This window comes from Octopus bimaculoides, chromosome 4 (genome assembly GCF_046866305.1).
Source record: "Octopus bimaculoides isolate indiv1 chromosome 4, ASM4686630v1, whole genome shotgun sequence".
NCBI classification, from domain to species: Eukaryota; Metazoa; Mollusca; class Cephalopoda; order Octopoda; family Octopodidae; genus Octopus; species Octopus bimaculoides.
In genome coordinates, this window is record NC_142931.1 from 123633692 (window position 1) to 123652821 (window position 19130).

General features: G+C 33.7%; 1 protein-coding gene across 50 annotated transcripts in view; it reads right to left on the reverse strand.

Annotated features, from left to right (window-relative positions):
- The window catches only part of LOC106871604 (uncharacterized), a 353757-nt gene that overhangs the window by 89131 nt on the left and 245496 nt on the right, over positions 1-19130 (reverse strand). For 20 of the 50 annotated variants that reach the window (XM_089351355.1, XM_089351377.1, XM_089351352.1 and 17 more), the window contains 4 exons: positions 18088-18152; positions 14349-14498; positions 10611-10880; positions 3563-3769 (listed from right to left, as the gene is read on the reverse strand). In XM_089351355.1, the coding sequence (XP_089207481.1) occupies positions 3563-3769; positions 10611-10880; positions 14349-14498; positions 18088-18152 (692 nt within the window). The remainder of the gene's footprint in view (positions 1-3562; positions 3770-10610; positions 10881-14348; positions 14499-18087; positions 18153-19130) is intronic. The other 30 variants (XM_089351366.1, XM_089351393.1, XM_089351361.1 and 27 more) reach the window with 2 other exon arrangements.

Consider the following 19130-nt stretch of genomic DNA (forward strand, 5'->3'; position numbering starts at 1 on the left):
TGGATACTGTATAGTAGTGTATATCTCCACTATTGTCCTACAGTAGTATTATGTATGTTCTAATAGAATGTAATACTAGTAGGGCAGGGACCTTCAACCATTGGGCTGCACAGAAAAAAATTATAAAATTTTATTCCTAGTTTTTTCTATCATCATAGTCTGCAGGGTATTTTTGGACTATATATGTAACCATTAAATAATATATTATGCCCTTTATTGTGTTTTGATGTGCATGGTCCCCTGATTTGTGGAAAAAACTGTCCAGTATGATACTGGTGCATGGTGCAAAAATGGCTGTGGATCACTGCAGTGGAGGAACTGTAAATATATACTTCTGGATTTTAACATTACTGTATAGCATTGTACTTTAATGCATTATATCTACACAGTACTATAAAATACTATATCCTAATAATGCTTATATAACACTACTATTTGTATTGTATTATATAAAACCCAACATATATGGTACTATACATGATCAACACTAGTACACATTTAGTATGTTAGTAATATAAGTTTAGATTAGAAATACTACAAAGATTAAAAATGCAACAACATAATATTAAAATACAATAGGATGGTTGTCATGGAAGTCTGTATGAAAGGATTTATATTTAAATATATAAATGAAAATGTTCGAAAGAGAGAGAGAGAGAGAAAGATAGAAAGAGAGAGAGACTTCTCTGTTGATTGAGGAAAAATTGTAGAGTTAGAATTAAATGGTAGAGCAAAACTGAAGAAAGATTAAGAAAACTGAACGAAATTAAGTTTGGTTTGGTTTCAGCATTTCTTGTCAACTATATTGAAAAAGAAATCTTCCATCATATTAGTTTACTGAAGGAATGAGTTCGCAACGCTTTTGCAGATGGGAGGGGAGAAAACACACACATACACGCACAATTTCCTGAAATACTGGTTTCAGACAAGAAGGATAGAGCAGGATATTTTTGGTGAGTGAATTGTCCATGAAATTGATCCCGGTTAGACTGATATTTAATTTCAGTGACCCCACCACAAAGATGTATAAAGTAAAGGATATAATGTCATGTTTCTTACACTCAGAAACTATAATAAACAAACTTATTTCTTTCCCTATTTCTCTGTCCTACTAGAAGGGATTTCTGCAGGGTCTGCAATATATTTCAAAATAAAACAATAAATAGATAAATAAATATGAACAAATGTAGGGTGGGGGTGGGGGAAATCCAGAGAGTGAGAAAATAATTTTGATAGTAGCACTACAGCCCTTTCAACAAGAAACTATGACAGGCATGTTTGTTTCTCTTAAAAGAGTATCATCTATATAAATCTTGTCATTATTTACATGTGACAAGCAGATATGTGTCTTAGTAAGGTACAAACACACACATATATGTGTTACTGTAAATAATCTAAGGGCTTATTTAAAGCAAAACTTCTTAATTAGACACTTTAACAGGTCTGGTGCAACTCTGCCATAAACGAAGTGGATCCAAATAGTCTACAGTATTTAATCATAGTTGATTATCTTTACTCATGATTAATCAATAACTATAAGAGGTTTCCTCTCATATCTGACAAAACATCACAACAAAGAAAACAGAACAGTTAGTATTTGAATTTGAAAATATAGAATTGAACCGTGATCTTAAGCTCTCTGGATTTACTACAATTTTTCAAGTTTTTTATGAGACTTTTTCTTTAACTCAGGATTTGAACATCCACAGAAAAGATCAGCCACTCTGCTCAATAATTGACCAAACTAATTTAAAGGACATTTTGACTTTAAGGGAAGGGTAGGGGACTCAACTAAAGGTTTAGTTAAAGACAATTCAAAAAGCACAATGATCCATAGAGTTGGTGTTAACATGGTTTGGGCAACTATCAGGGAAAATGTGATTTTTTTTTTTTTTTCAGATAGCTACCCAAGGAACAGAGGCAATATGCAGTCCATAGTGGGTAACTTTCCCAAAAACATAGGCACTTCTTCTGGATAATACCTGAGAAACTGAAACAGTGTACTGGGTAATGCTCCTAGAAAATGCAGGTGCCTGTCTTGGACAGTTACCTGAGGAACTGAAGTGATGTAGAATTAAGTGTCCAACCAGAAAGACACAATGAAATGAGGGTTAGGGAGGGTAGTAGTGGTGGTGTATGAACCCAGGAATCACAAATTGGTAGTAGCTAATCTGACACCATTCATCGTTTGGCTATATGCTGATATCAAGAGAAACATACCGAAGAACTAGAGCTACAAGAAGACAGGGGACAGGATGTTAAGAAAGATAGCAGGGAAGAAAAGGAGGAGGAGGACAGAAACTACAAGATGGCAAAGATGTCATATGAAATAGAAGACAGAAAAAACAATCTCAAGAGTTAAGCACATGTCACAAAATGCAGCAGCTCTAAGTCAATTCAAAATGCTACATGCTATTTCATAACCATTTTGCATGCAGCCAGCCAGCAGCAGCAGCTGTTCTTGTAACAGTTGTACAAGCTGGTAGTTTGCACCACTTCCAACAAGGATAAAGTTAGAATATAGAATTGGTTAGAGATTAACTGAATGGAGTTGGGTAGGTTTCTATGTGTGAGTATATAAACAAGTGTATGAATTTTGTGTGTATGTATATGAGTATATTCTTATATGAATGTGTGAGAATGTTCATGTATATGAATAGGAATGTGTGTATGGATGTGCTTGTATGCATGTCTGTGAAGGTTTAAATATGTATATATAAGTATATATGCACTATGTATGTATACCATATACACACTGTGTGTGTGTGTGCATATACCATATACACACAGTGCATCAATGCATATATGATATAAGTGAGTTGCAAGCATTTTATTCACAAGTTAATTGTGATTTCTTTTGGATCTCAAAATGTAAAGATGTTCTGCTATTCGAGCAAAGCAGGGTCTTGTAAGAATAGTCTTTTCTACTCTAGGCCCGAAATTATTTTTTGGGGTGGGGGCAGTCGATTAGATCGACCCCAGTACGCAACTGATACTTAATTTATCAACCCCGAAAGGATGAAAGGCAAAGTTGACTTTGGTGGAATTTGAACTCAGAAAGTAAAGACAGACAAAATACCACTAAGCATTTCGCCTGGTGTGCTAACATTTCTGCCAGCTCACCATCTTGTAAGAATATTACCAACTGTGATACTGTTTGTAGTGTGTATACAATAGTCACTTTAGGGATAAAAATTTCCATGTGTATGTGGCATATATGAACATGTAGTATGTATGTGCATGTAATGTTATGCACATGTGATATGCATGAACATGTGACAAGCATGTGCTATGGAAGTGAATGTGGTATATGTATGTACTGTGTATGTGATGATGTGTGTTTAGTGTGAGCGTAGAGTTAAATATAAATAAGGATATGCATGTATAATTCCATATATACAAACCACAAAATAAAACCAGAAAAAAAACCCCAATAACATAAGCAAAAAAAAAAAAAATTCCCGAAAAAAAAAACCTTCAGAAAATCAAGCAAAAACTAGACACAAGCACACCTACCCACACACAACCACACAGAGATCAAGTTTGGAAGGAGCGTGAATACCTTGGGTATAGAATCGTCCGGTAGAAATCTGAAGTCACTTCCAGTGTCGGTGGCAATGCTACCGGTCAATTCTCCTTGATAGACCACGGCTTCAGTGCGCGGTGCCACTGATTGACTGATCATGGTGTCGCGATACACCGGGCCAGCCTCTCGGCCATAGCGAAATGATTCCCGGGCATATATGTCTTCAGCAAAGTAATCTCCTTTCTGGTAATTAATTAATTAATTGACAGGGGGATTGCAGCCAGTGATCATTTATAGGTTTCATTGTCATTTACAAACATATTTATACATAGCGCAGTTTTTTTTATATACAGAAATGACCAAACAAACAAACAAACAAAAAAAAAAAGTAAGAAACAACAACAACAAACAGAAGTAGAAAGCAATGCAAGCAAATGTAGGGGCTAAAATGAGAGGAAAATAAAGGTAAGAAAGAAAAGACTCAGTTCGGAAATTAATTTTTGGTGTGTGTGTAGGGATTCTGATGGAAATATTTCTGTAAATACTCTTGCTGTGTAAATTTGAAGATTATCCTTGAAAAATTGTATTTTGCATAATTTACCTAAATAAATACATTTTATCTATTTGAATTTGTCTAAATGCCTGTCTAAGTTAGAGGGAAATCTATAAGCCCACTAGTCTGTCTTAGCTGGAGAATTCTGTTAAAGATTACAGCCAAATTTTGTTGTGCAGTTAAGAACTGCAGAAAACCTCAATCATAATTAGGTAGTTAAAAAAAAAAAAAAAAAAAATCTTGTTCAGAACTTAGTCTTTGAATTAACTTGACCTTAACATTAAGTTCAAAGGAAAAGAAAAACACAAGAATTTGGTTCAAATTCAGCAATGAGTTTTTCATTAGGTTAAAGTTCAGAGCTGAAGTTTGGATTAGGAAAAATTTTGTTCCAAATTAGAAAAGTTTATATCAAGTTTCAGTAAATATTTAGTGCCAAGTTTGGCCCAAATCTTATTATGAGTCGGAACCAAATTTATGCCAAACTCATATCAGATTTTAAATAAAAACTTGATTGAATTAGAGATAAAAATGTGATTGAATGAAATAATTCAAAGTCTATGAGGACATTTTCTTCCAACATGACAATGACATTAACTTGAAGTGCTAAGATATTCTTAGAAAACTCAAAGGTAGTTATCAAAGAGACAACCATTCATCTTAAAATGATCATTTGATGGTCTGAAAGATATGTTCTGAACAACTATAGAAAGTGTTTCTACACTCAGCTGGCCCTTAACCACCAGTGATAAATTAAAGTTAATTATGTGTATTTTTAATTAGGTTAACAAGCAAGGTTTGAACATTTGAGTGAGGAGGTAACTGCACAGTATGATCGTGGTTACCATATCTCTGTTCCTAAACCCAAAATAAGCTTTTACTTTTTCTTCCTTTCAGGAAATGGTAGTAGTGGTGTTTCTCGTGGTTATGTAGTGATAAAAATTGTCATTGGATTAGTGGCTGTTTCTCTCTATCAAAAGAATCTGAAATGTACCTAAATATTACGGAAGAAATTAAGACATCAGCAAACAAAATACTGGTGGCACCAGTTGGAGTCACATCTGGATATGACTAAACAGGTCAGATTCATGAAATCTATCTTTAATGCGCCAGTGGGTAGCAGAAACATACAATTAGCAACTAGATGACTATTTTATACTATTATATATATATATATATATATATATATATATATATATATATATATATATATATAAGTGAAAATAAGTCAGAAGTTGATCAAAATTTTTTACAGCTTGCCTTGCAACAAAATTCCTTAACAATTAATTGTTTTGTTTTTTCTTTCTTTTTTGAAATCTTTTTCTTTCTTCCTTTTTCCTCCACCAAATGAAAATATAACAAATAAACACCGACATTTGCTTTATTTGAGAATCATTCATTGCAAAGTTGCAAAAGATACGAGAAGATAAAACAGAATATTGCAAAACATAACAAATAATTAAAAAATAATTAAAATAACAATAATAATAATAATGATAAAAAAAAAAAAAATACTTTCTACTACAAGCACAAGGCCTGAAATTTTAGGGGATTGGTCTCGTCAGTTACATTGACTGGTACTCATTTTATTGGCCTTGGAAGGATGAAAGGCAAAGTCAACCCAAATGGGATTTGAACTGATAATGTTGAGGGATATAACTAAACACTGCAAAAGTATATTTTTGCCTACTGCACTTCTGATTTTGTAGAATCCTTCACTGCTAATTATGATAATGACAAAAGGCCAGCAATTTTGGGGGAGGAAACAGTTGATTATGTCAAATGCAGTGCTAGATTGGTCCTTCATTTTATTGACCTCTGGAAGGATTTTTAATTCAGAAAATAAAGAGTTGGAACAAATACCACAAAACATTTTGCTCAATGTTCCAATGATTCTGCAAATCCTCCACAGTGATGATGACGATGACAATAATAATAATAATAATAATAATAGTAGTAATCCTTTCCATTATAGACACAAGGACTGAAATTTGGTGGGAGGGGGCTAGTTGATTATATTAACCCAAGTGCTCAGCTAGTACTTATTTTATCAATCCCAAAAAGATGAAAGGCAAGATCAATCTTGGCAGAATTTCAACTCAGAATGTAAAGATGGTAGAAATGTCTCAAAGCATTTTGTCCAGAGCATTTACAATTCCAACAGTTTACCACCTTAATAATGACAATTCTTGGTACTATGGGCACAAGGTTTGAAATTTAAGGGGTGAGGGCTAGTTGATTATATCAATTTTAGTGCTTGATTGGCACTTATTTTCTTTACTACTCTAGGCACAAGGCTCAACATTTTTGGGGAGGGGGCCAGTTGATTAGATCAACCACAGTACACAACTGGTACTTAATTTATCAACCCTGGAAGGATGAAAGGCAAAGTCGACCTTGGCGGAATTTGAACTCAGAACGTAAAAGACAGACAAAATACCGCTCAGCATTTCAGCTGGTGTGCTAACGTTTCTGCCAGCTCGCTGCCTTAAATAATCTTTTCTACTCTAGGCACAAGGCCCGAAATTTTTGGGGAGGGGACTAGCCAATTACATCGGCCCCAGTGTTTCACTGGTACTTATTTTATTGATCCAAAAAGGATGAAAGCAAAGTCGGCCTGGGTGGAATTTGAACTCAGAATGTAAAGATGGACAAAATGCTGCTAAGCATTTAGTCAAACCTGGTAACAATTCTGCCAGGTTGTCACCCTAATAATAATAATAATAATAATAATTATTATTATTATTTCTAATTTTGGCATTTGAAGGGAGGGGGAAGTCAATCACATCAATCCCAGTACATGACTGGTACTTTTCTTATTGGCTCAGAAAGGATGAAAAGTAAAATCAACCTCAGAACACAAAGAACTGGAAGAAATGTCACTAAGCATTTTGCCTGTGCCTGACATGTCAACGATTGTGCCAGCTCACTTTGGTTTGAAAGTCTGGCACAAAACCAGCAATTTTTAAGGAAGGGTGTAGTCGATGACATTGATCTCAGTACATGACTGGTACTTATTCTATCGACTCCGAAAGATGAAAGGCAAAGTCAGCCTTGGTAGTGTTTGAACTTGGAACATAAAGAGCTGGAGGAAATGCTGCCAAGCATTTTGCCTGTTGTACTAATGATTCTGCCAATTCACTAGCTTAATAATAATAATAACAATAATGATAATAATAATAATAATAATAATAATAATAATAATAATAATAATAATAACAACAACAGCAATAGCAAAAGTACAGAACATTTTCTCAATTCCTGAAAACAAGGCAATAATAAAGATAATAATAACAACAACAACAATAACAAAAAATACAGATAATTTTCTCAATTTCTAAAAACAAGGTATCTGTATGTGTTATTGTTGTTGTTGCTTCAGCTCAGCTTCATTTAAAAGAAGAAGGTTCAAGTCAAGAGAAAATTTTAACATGTCTGAATCAAATTAAAAGCAGTAATAAAAAGGCATTAAAAGCTATTTAAAGCAATCTTTTTTAGAAATGAATGCACTTCAATGAACTTATATACATTGTACAATTATTTCATCACATACACGCAATCCGTGCTTAATCATTGCATATACAATAGCTATTGAATTTGCTGATAGTTCTGTCGACAGCAAAAGAACCGAGAGATAGTTTAATACAAGAGACTATTATAGGCAGAGAAACAGATCTCAGAAATTTATAGGCAGGTTTTTATCAACAACAAATGTAAAAGAAAAATAATCCAATCAAAAGAATAAATGGTTAGTAAAAGGTAACAGAAAATATAATAAGTAGTTTAGTATCGGTATAAGGAGATTACAGGTAGTTTAGTATCGGTATAAGGAGATTACAGGTAGTTTAGTAAAGGAGGTATCAAACTGCTAATGGTGGTTTAGTAGAGATTAATATAAAAAAAAGAAAAATTGAAGACTTTGAGAGATTGAATAAACAGGCAATTTAATACAGATATTTAAAAAAGTATTTTAAAAATTAGTGTAGACATTAAAAGGAATATTGGTAGCTTTGGGTAGTTTTAATAGTCTTCAAAGGATTATGAACTCTTTTGTAGACAACAGGAATATAAAAGCTGTTTAATAAGCACCAGGAAATTATAAATTATTTTATTAGATATCAGTAGTAAGGAGGCAGCCACAGGCACCAGGGGAAAAATATATAATTATATATATATATAAATGAAACAAAAAAGTTATATGTTGTCCAGTAAACACTCAGGTAACTATAAGCAGCTTCTTAGATATCGGAAAACTAGAAGTTGTCTAAAAGACATCAGGAATCTAGAAGCATTTTTGATAGATACAAGAAAACTGTAAGTAATCTTAAGAGAGGAGAAAAGTCTGAAGAGAAGAATAAAGACAAAGAGAGGAACTATGAGTTACATCGACACAGACAGACAGTAAAGAAGAGTTAAATCTCAAAAACAGACTATAGGAAAGAGTTTGCATGCTGTGTATGTGTGTTTAACAGCAGCAAAGAGGAAAGAATCATGTCAAAATGCTTCTGAGCAACAATTTGACCTTTTACTACTGAGGAGAGAATGAAAGACACATACACACACTCACAAACTCACATAATAGATAGGAGAAAAAGAGGCAAACATACATACTGACATAGTGATAGACATATGCACACATACACACATGCACCCACTGACAAAGTTATTGTCAATTGTTTTATATGTATGTATAAATTGGATTCAGTTTTGTCCCCCGCCTTTAAATACCACCAATACCGAGTATTTAGATTGGTGGTAAGATAGAGAAGGAAGGATGGTTTCACACTAGACAAAATAATTAGTATGAAAATCTATACATCCATCCGCACACACACCCACACACACACGTATATATAATTACACAAGTAAGTGTAATTTATACATGCACATATAAGCTTCACAGATATACTAGTCAATCAGTTGGTGTATATGTATGTAATCTGTTTATTACTGCACACGCACAGAAGCAAACATAGAACCAAAGCAATAGGTTAGTGTTAGTGGCTATTCCTCTACTGATGTGTATGTGAGTGCATACATATCAAACCTGTATACATACTCATACCAGAAGGTTTATGTAGTAATAGAATGAAAGAAGTATAAAACACAACCAAACACCCATATTTCTTCTTCACCTTTTATGTTAAATCTTTAGTAACAATCCCATATATTAAAAAAAAGTGACAGAACAGCAATGTGGAAAATTTAAAGCAAGATGGCAGTAACCCAAGAGAGAGAGTGAAAAGAGCAAAAAGCAACTTCAGGACAGAAGAGTGCTCCTAAATGACTTTCTCGGACATGTTGTAAATTATATCTTTTTCCAGTTGAGACTTGGATTTGCTTTCGCTTCTGACAAAGGTTGGAATGTTATGACCCTTCCCCACACCAAAGAATTTGAAACTTCACATCTAAACAAGAAATTAATATTGCTAGAGATGAAGTGACAGAAATACAAGAGCATAGTGTTTTCAGTCACACTGCCTTTTATTCTAAGTTTTATAAAATACATACCTAGTCATGTGTTGGGGGTCAATGCAATCAACTTAAAATTCCTCCCACACAATTTTATAGTCTTGTGACAGTAAAAAAACAAAGAAAAACATTGCTATCATTATTACAAAACTAAGACTGAGTAAATAAATATATAAACTTAAGATTTTCTTACAAACTATTGAACAATTTGGAATTCATGACCTATTTTCTGGTCTGTAGCCATGAACAGCAGAGATTCACCACTAGAAATGGCACTCAGCTTTGTTCAGTCTTTCTCAGCTTTTATGAGATGCTTGGGCTGACCTTTCAGACCAGAATTTTTGTGCATAAAGAAGAAAGAGCCAATCTCTTTGAGAATAGTTACATATATATATTACACACATTTGTCGTTATCTGCTGTGATTTGGTTATTCTTTCAAGAATTTATTATGGTTCAGTCTTTAGTGTGAAAGAAGTATCAGGAGGCTCCTTCTTCAAGAGTTAATGTATCTAGAAGGAACAATTTCATTATTGTGCCAACACTGGTATTGGCAACCTTTATCTGCTTGCAAAGATTTTAGCCTCCTATAATCAATAATCCTGAATTTAAATTTTGTTATATACATATGTAATGAATTAGCCTTGAATTAAATTCCAAAATACCAGTAATATAAGAGTATTTTTTCACAAATGTTCATTCTTATCAAACTAATTACCCAGTGATAAGACATATTTACCTATCATGACCTTCAATTTTTTTTCTTTTAATGATTGTAGAGTGTGGTACTTGCTAATTTTAGCAAGTTGAGTGAGTACATAGAAGTTTTCTCAAACAACTGCCACTGAAGTGCCTAGAATAATTCTCCCCTGGGTTGAGATTCAGTATATTTGGAGCAAAGGATTTATGCATTGCACCTGGTCATTTGAGTGATTAGCCATGCACAATAGGAACTGACCTACTGACGATGATAATCATTTACAACAAGTTCGAGAAAAAGAGAAAAGCCTATTTGAAGCAATATCTACAGATGATTAACCTCTATTCAACCCAATTAAGTTTACCTGTAAAGATGACGAATCTATGTCATCAACATAGCTCAGATTTTCATCATCAATGTAGCTGCCCAAAGAAGTAGGAGGTCGTGAGGACACGTTCCTCGCGTATGCCAGTTCGGCTTGTTGTGGGTATGGAGAATGTCTACCCAGAATGGATTCTCTATCGAAAGCAGAATCTTTATCACACGTTGACAAACGGTCCCTTTCGAGGGATGGGGATAGTTGGTCTAGGGTTGAGAATCCATTAGCAATGACACTGTCGTGACCCTGCTGGTGCTGGTGGGGTGAGAATAAAACTGGTTTCATGCTTTATCATGACGGAGTTAAAAGGAGAACAACATCTTTATTAACAACAACAATTAGCAACAACAAAGTGTTAGTAGCAAAGATGGAATTAAAAGAAGGTGAATTTTAGATTTCCCAAGTGAAGTTTTGGGTTATTACAATTTAATTTGAACATTGCATAGTTAAACTACAGAACTGAATCTAACAATAGTGATCATGACAACCATTTCTGGAGAGTTAATCTTGGGTATTTTTATTGGCCTTTGACACACACTCAATGACTGATTCTTAATGTTTTAAGTATATAGTTATTTACAGCAATCTTAATACACCCTATGTTGTATGTATATCTGATATAATGTATTAAAAGCAACCTTTAACACATCCTTTACTGGATAATGGCCTTTGTCTAATGACAGTGACCTTGACACATAACAGGATCTTGTTTTGTATCCTCATGTCAGCCTTTGATCAACTAACCCTATGATTAAAAGTGTTCTACCTCTGACCTACTGGTCATTTTATATATCAAAAACTACACTGTCCAATGTGTTCTTCCTCTTAAGATGGTACAGTGTCTTTTCAATGAGAACCGATAACTACGTCCAGCAAAATGAATGATCTGGTGAGGATTTCCTCATTCACTTATCAATGACCTTGATGTATCCAATGCCAAGTACTGACTAGTTTACCAAGTTTAGTGTGGTTGACTTTTACACTAACTTCAGTGTCAAATGCTCAGGTAGAAGTCAGCGTTCCACAAATATTCTCCCATCAATTAAAATTAAAATAAATCAGAATTATTAAAAGTACAGGTTGCTAGACTAGCCCAAGAGGCATTCACCCCTTACATCATTACCTCAGTAATAATCATGTACCCCACCTATCTATCTAATTCTTATCTCTCCTAAAAGATTTCTTTCCTTAACCAGATATTGAGTTAAACAGTCTATATCTTTCCCCATAAACTTTCTCATCAATTTCAAATTTCAGTAACTATACATACACTCAGTAAATTCATATAGTCTTCTATTCAAAAGGTACATCTACATCATGCATAGGCAACCTTTTTCAAGAAGCAGACAGCATGAGATATGGCTCATCATCAAGCAGGCTGCACTAATAAAAAAAATTTAAGGTAATTTTTTGTTGAAGGTACCATTCAGAAAGTCTTGTGGGCTACAGTTTGCCCATAACTGTTAGAATTTTGTTGATAGTTAGTTATACAGCAGCTCCAGTTATTGGCAGAAGCATGATGCTTATCACTTCCACTCAACATGACTGTCACCAACTAAATGTTTGAGATTAACTCAAATACAGTTTATTGGATGCAATAAGATTCACTCTGGACACAGAGTATCCTGTAGAACAAGACTTATGAAGTGTTACATTGCATTAGATTAAATGCAGCAGTGTAGATATGTAGCACCCTGTTTGCTGTTTAATTATTTAACATTTAAACTGGATAGATCTGCCCCAAATATTCTACCCGTTTCGTGTTCAAACCAGCTAGATCAGGCTTCTCACACTTACTCTACAGTGTTATTCTAAAAATATGCGGTCACATCACTGAAATCTTGAAGCTACAAGATAATGCATAATTATTTCAAAACTTTGTGAAAAATAGGCATTACATTTAACAGTAATTTGAATGCTAAAGGGTTAGGCCATTTCTTTTATGTAACAGAGAGAAGGAAATGAACCCTATTAAATCAAGATAGTTTAGATGTCATGGGATTAATCACAGGAAGTTGGCAACCAAGCACAGATCAGATTGAAGAGGTGTCTTAAGCCCTAGGTGTGACCACAGGATTTAAATAGAGTGTAAATATTAATTTGATTGTAAATCATATCAACACAAAGCCATGGAAATACAATCACTGCACAAATTTTGAAAGCTCGTTGAAACTTATTTCTTAATCACCTTTTACTAATTATCTAAGTAATTACTAATTCACTGTAAGTAGAGCAAAACTTCTGAACATGTCATTTATTTTATCAATACAATCAGATCAAATTCTACAAAACTTCCAGTAAGGACTATTTCTGAGAGCTAACTAGAATTAAGATACTTTCTTCTTTATATGCTTATGATTATATTGATATTGAAATATATTCTTCAAACAATTATAGATTTAAAAATTGATTTGTCCTTTTAAATAAATTTCCCTCATATTTCCAAAATGAAACCAAGTAATACAAACCCATGCTGGAGGTACGTAAAAAGCACCTTTCGAGTGTTGAGCCACATGGAGGCAATGATAAATGACTGAGACCTTTGGCAATATGCTGTGCTTGAGTAGAAGACCCATCAAGTCAAGTGAAACTGTAGTTGTGGTACATGCTGGTGTCATGCAACTGGCACGTAAAAGCACCAATTACACTCTTGGAGTGGTTGGCATTAGGAAGGGCATCCAGCTGTACAAACCATGCCGGATCAGAATAGAGTCTGGTGCAGACCCTCAGCTTACCATTCCTGGTCAAACTGTCCAATCCATGCCAACAGGACAACAGACATTAAATGATGATAATGATGATGATAATATATATATATGCACACAGAAGTTTGGTGATGAGGATTTAGCTGTTCAATCAGCTAGATTACTTTCTCATTGAATAAGCTTGCATGTGGCTGAGTATTCCAGACAAGTACCCTCAAATGAATAAGTTTAATGCAGTTTGTGATAAAGTCATACTCTGGACACAATGCATCTGATGGACTTCTATACAATTTCCATCGACTTCCTTCACAAGGTAAGGGCTAACCCAATGCTTTCAAAATTATACTTGCTCAAGATATCACACAGTGGGATAGAACGCAGTACCTCAGTTATGAAATATATATATATATATATATGAATTAATGTATAGTAAGTTTTGAAAAGAGGAATTATAAGTTAACACAGATTTTTAAGGATGGTTTTGGTTCTTCATTGCACCAATTTGCAATGAAACAAAGCAAAACAATTCAGTTTCATATAATGACAGAAGACAATTTAATACTGTACAAATCTATTTTAATCTTTCCATGTAATCTGATATATATCTATATTCTATATAGAAGTTTTCTTCTAGTCTGATAAGATGGAATAGATTTCTTTAAATGGTTTCACATGGCTTAAAAACAGAGTTTTTATAATGAGTATAATGTTAAAAGGATATCAGCTTGCCCCACTTTTGTTAGAAGAATACCCAACGATAAAGTTATTAAGATGTCCTAGTTGCAATTATAATAGAGAAATGTTGCTGCTAACCCAGTTGTAGGCTGTGAAACTTTGTGTCAGTATGATTACAGATTTACATGATTAAAACAACATTTACATATCAAGACACATGCTTGGAAAGAAGAATTTTAATTAGTTGATTAGCAATGTGATGTGATAGGTCCTGCTCTTTTAAATAAATAAAAGTAAAAGATGTTAATGAATTAATTAGTCCAGAAGATGAGTTAAAATTTACCTTTTCTTGAGGTGATAACACATCTCCACTGTAGTATATCATCTCTGCTTCGTAGTCGGGACCCTTTTCCAGGTACTTGGGGTATGCCAGGCCAGGGCTAATGTCACGAGTGCGAGCTTCCTGAGAAGTCGCTCGAACTTTACGCAAGTCCTAATGCAGGACAGAAGCAACAAAGGGCAGACACTTAAAACATCATTATCATGCGGGGGGGCAGGGACATCGATGTGGTAGTAAGCACATAGATGCAAGATATGGCATAGAAACGTATATTTAAAAAAAAAAAATAAAAAATAAAAACAAAAAAACTTAAATGAAACCAAAATATAGGTGTAGTAAATATCAATAGCAACTACAACAATGATGATGACAACATCAAAACACGACATCAATAATCTCTCTACTTACCAATAAGAGTACCAAAATAGTAAAGATCTATACTAGGAACTGAAAATCACTGCAACACTTTACTAGGAGTATATCAATTTACAATGTTTACTGGATGATTTTGAATTAGAGAATTAGTTATTTGAAGAGGTTAGGAATAGATGAAAGAAATGAAAAATGGCAACATTGTACTGTGACATCCTAATTAAAGGAAAACTGTTTATTTTTCAGATATCTCTGAATGAAAAGCATTCCTGGATCTTAAGAACTTGTGCTATTCACCAATAGGACACATCATATACCTAGATTATTATACAGTACAGGGTAAAATATAGCTAGACTTCAGTGTAGTGGATGTAAAATTTATCCATTCTAGCACAGTGTGACATTATATAAACATATTTTAGTTAATTAATATCCTTCTTCCTCTATCAGCATGGATGAGACTGGTTATATCATTCTGAACATATGACAAATGTTGGAGCAAGTAGTGTCATTTTTATTGCTAATCAGCTAAGCATGAGGTATGGTGCCTACTTAACATGTAGGAAAAAACTAAAGTAAGCAAAGAAATGCACTTTGTTATTGGAACAAAACAATGGTTTTGGGATTTAGTAATATCTGAATCCATGACCTGTAATCAGTTGGTCAGTTGTCCAAATACTTTAACACCATACCTTATTAAAGCAGTAAAATGACACAGTTGAATAACATACAGGTAAAAATAACAATGTAGATACATTGACATCTCATACTTTTGCAAATTAAACCTACCTAGTGTTTTGTAATTTTTAAATGAAAAATTACCTTGAATTTTTTTAAAAAGTGCAGCTTGTCTGATGATGAGCTAAATCTCAAGCAGCCTACATGGTTTAGATACCACCGTTTGTCAGGTTGTGGGGACTTTTACCTATGATAGACTGACATTGCAGCTAGAGGTTAAACCCTGCTTAAAACATAGCACTAATGCTATGAGATCAGATGGCTTGTAGAGGCATCTATCATCATGACATTATTAGAATAAAGTCTACATCATCTATGTTATTTTTCTTTTCTTGCCATGGTGATGAACAAATTTAAAAGTTTAAGAGCAATCTTAATTTTTATTAAATATGACAATTTTCATCTCCTTTTTTCAATTCTCCAACTGCCCTTGTTTCTATGAGAAACACTGCTTTAGGACACAATATATTAGGACAATGCTAGAAAGATGTACTGAAAACATGATTTCCAGTTCCTTTGTGACAGGAGTAATAAGCGATTGAGTGTGAGATAACTAAAGTAAACTGAAAAACAAAATTGTTTACATTGATAACAACATTTACTAAGAAGTCTATATGCGTACAAAGTAAATGGTACAAGATCTCTCAGTCAGTTTAATATATGTAGGTGTGTATATGTCAAGTGGGTGGCATTAGGAGGGGTATCTAGCCATAAAAACCATGCAATACCCTCACCCCAGAAAAATATGAACAAAAATGTAGTACCCTGTCCTGTCTAGAAGAGCAGTAATGACCAGTTCAACCCATGCTAACATGGAATGCAGAGGTAAAACGATATACACACTATACATGCGTACATATTCACACACACACACATTTGTCTATGATTGGACTGTGGCCATGCTGGAGTACCACCTTCAAGGGAATAATCATTTATATCCATTATATTGAATCCAGTACTTGTAGACTGACATTTATTTCTATTGACCATGGGAGGCTGAATGCACAAAACAGAACTGGGTAGGACTTGCAGTGGGAATGGAAAGTCATAGTATATGACAATGTAGTTTGTTCGACACTTTACTGATTGTGTAACCCACAGCTCATAATTCTGAGACATTACAGCTATGTGCGCGCACACACACACACATACACACAATGAAGGCATTTAGAATACAAGAAATTATTTCAAAATATATGGTGTTTCCGTGTAATTTTGTCTATAGACATACACAGTCATATATGTATATAAATATGCACACACACTGTGTATGCTTGTATGGATATATAAATGTGTAAATTAAAAAAATATATACATCCTCTGTGCATATACATATAGATACATCTACCTCAATAAATTCTACAACACTTGCCTGAGCAGTTTGGTTTTCTGTACTTTCCATAGAGATCCTGGAATGCTTTGCTAGTATGATCCAGAGGAAAGTATAGCAGGTAATAAAACTAACATTATGAACAGCTCCATTGGTCTGAAAGTAGTGCTAAATAGTGACACAACATTCTAAAATTACTATGATAAAACCTGAACTTTACACCAACAATCTGAGACCTTATCTACCATAGTAAGCATTTGCTTTCCAAACCACACTTAATTTTAAGCTGAATTCTTATCAATATAATCTTATCAAGCTGTTCCTATCATCACCACTCTTCACCTATGTCTAGGGCTGCCTGGAAAAGCTTTGAGCACAACTCTTCCTACTCAGATATGCACACATGTTAAACTGAATATTGTGCTTATCTCATCAAAAGTATCCATCTCCGTTCCACACTAAGGGAAAGCATAGAAAGCATGGTTTCAGTCATTGGACAGTAGCTATGCTGAGTTTTAACACTCTAAATGTTGTTTAGCTTCAGGTCAGCTCTGATGGGACAGCCCTGTGATCAAAGGTGTTCTCGACATGACTATTTTCATCATTTATGAAACACAGTCCAGAGATACTACATTCTCTAATGTGTTTTTCTGCAGAAAGTAGGGTGTGATTTGATGTAAATTTGGCTGCTATTTCTAGCAGCTTGAGCAGCCATGTATAGACAATTTAGTTGAGTCACTCCTGACTGAGTAAGCTTAGTATCAAAGGCATTCCATCTGTGGCCATCCCTTCTTTATAAGATTATGTACCAATACATCATCTAATGTTCTGTTGTTTCTGGGGAGAGTCATTCTCTTTTGGTACCTTATAATGTGTTTTTCCCTTTTTTAAAATGGACAGGCATGATTTCAGAGAGATTTGACAACTATTTCTAGCAGATGGACCCACAGTATAGAGACCTCATTGATTAACCAAATGATTAGTTGGTTTAATAATAGTTGGTTTAATAATAGCTAGTTAATAATAGCTAGTTAATAATAGCTAGTTAATAATAACTAATTAATAATAGCTAGTTAATAATAGCAGGTTAATAAAGATGTAAAATTGAACCAGTGTGTATATGCTTTTTTTTTTTTGCTCACCATATACTTATTTCATGTTAGCTTTTTTGATGATCCATGTAAGAACTTAACAGTGTCATGTATCTAGCTTGACTGACTGAGAGTTTCAACTAAAGAGATAACAATAAGGGACTACAGCACTGATCAAGCATGCAGAAAGTGCGAGTGCCAGGGCCATTACCTTGTCAAAAGAGAGATCAAGGGGTGAAGTAATGTCACCCTTTTCAATGGAGATGGTATCTTCACCTGCAAAATGAGACAAGAGAAATACATTTAGTGGCAAATAGACTTGATATTGCAATTGTTCTTTCTTAAAAAAAAAAAAAAAAAGGGGGATGAAAAATGAAGACAAGATTAGTGACAATATAACAGAGACTGCAGCATTATTCTGTAGAAAACAGGGAGAGCATATATGTTTAATTATATGTAAATATATATATTTAGAGAGTGAGATTACAAATTGATTGCAATGATTTTCATGTATGTTAAAAATATTAAATATTTAATGATAGGTTTGTTGTAATCAATTCATCCATGAACCAAAAATAAATAAATAAATAAATAAATAACAAACCTGTTGAATGGAATTTCATAAAAGTCCCACAGGTCTATATTAGTGTTGGTGTATTTTGCTTACCAGGCAAATTATTTTAACCATCAAAATAAATTTCCCTCAGAAATTAAAAATTTTTCACTCTTGAATTGGTGTTTACAAAATCTTATCACACACAGAGTATCTCACAGAAGTATGTGCACCCTTGAAAAATTTCTGTAAAATTGCTATTACTCTGATAATATCAAAGGAAATTTATACTGAATAAAATATATTACACATGCAAACATTATACAAATTTGGAATGCAAAACAATAAGCATTTTCAAAGATATGAATAAAATATTAATTTTCAAGCATTAGAAAAATAGGTACACCCTAAAGGAAATTTGCTATATTCAATATTTTATCCACTTTTTTTTTTTTTTTTTTTTTTTTTTACTAAATTCAGATATTGCTGTTAATTTCAATTCTAATAATTTATTTCTCCTGGCATTTTTGCACCGGTCATTGTTGCATCTACAGGAATTCTGATTTGTGTACTGAGGTGAAAATCTTCTTCATTGTGATTAAAATGGCACCAAAAGGAAAAGAATTGTCTGAAGATTTGAAGAAAATTATTTTGAATTTGCACAAGAATGGTTTAGGAAACAAGTTAATTAGCAAATGAAT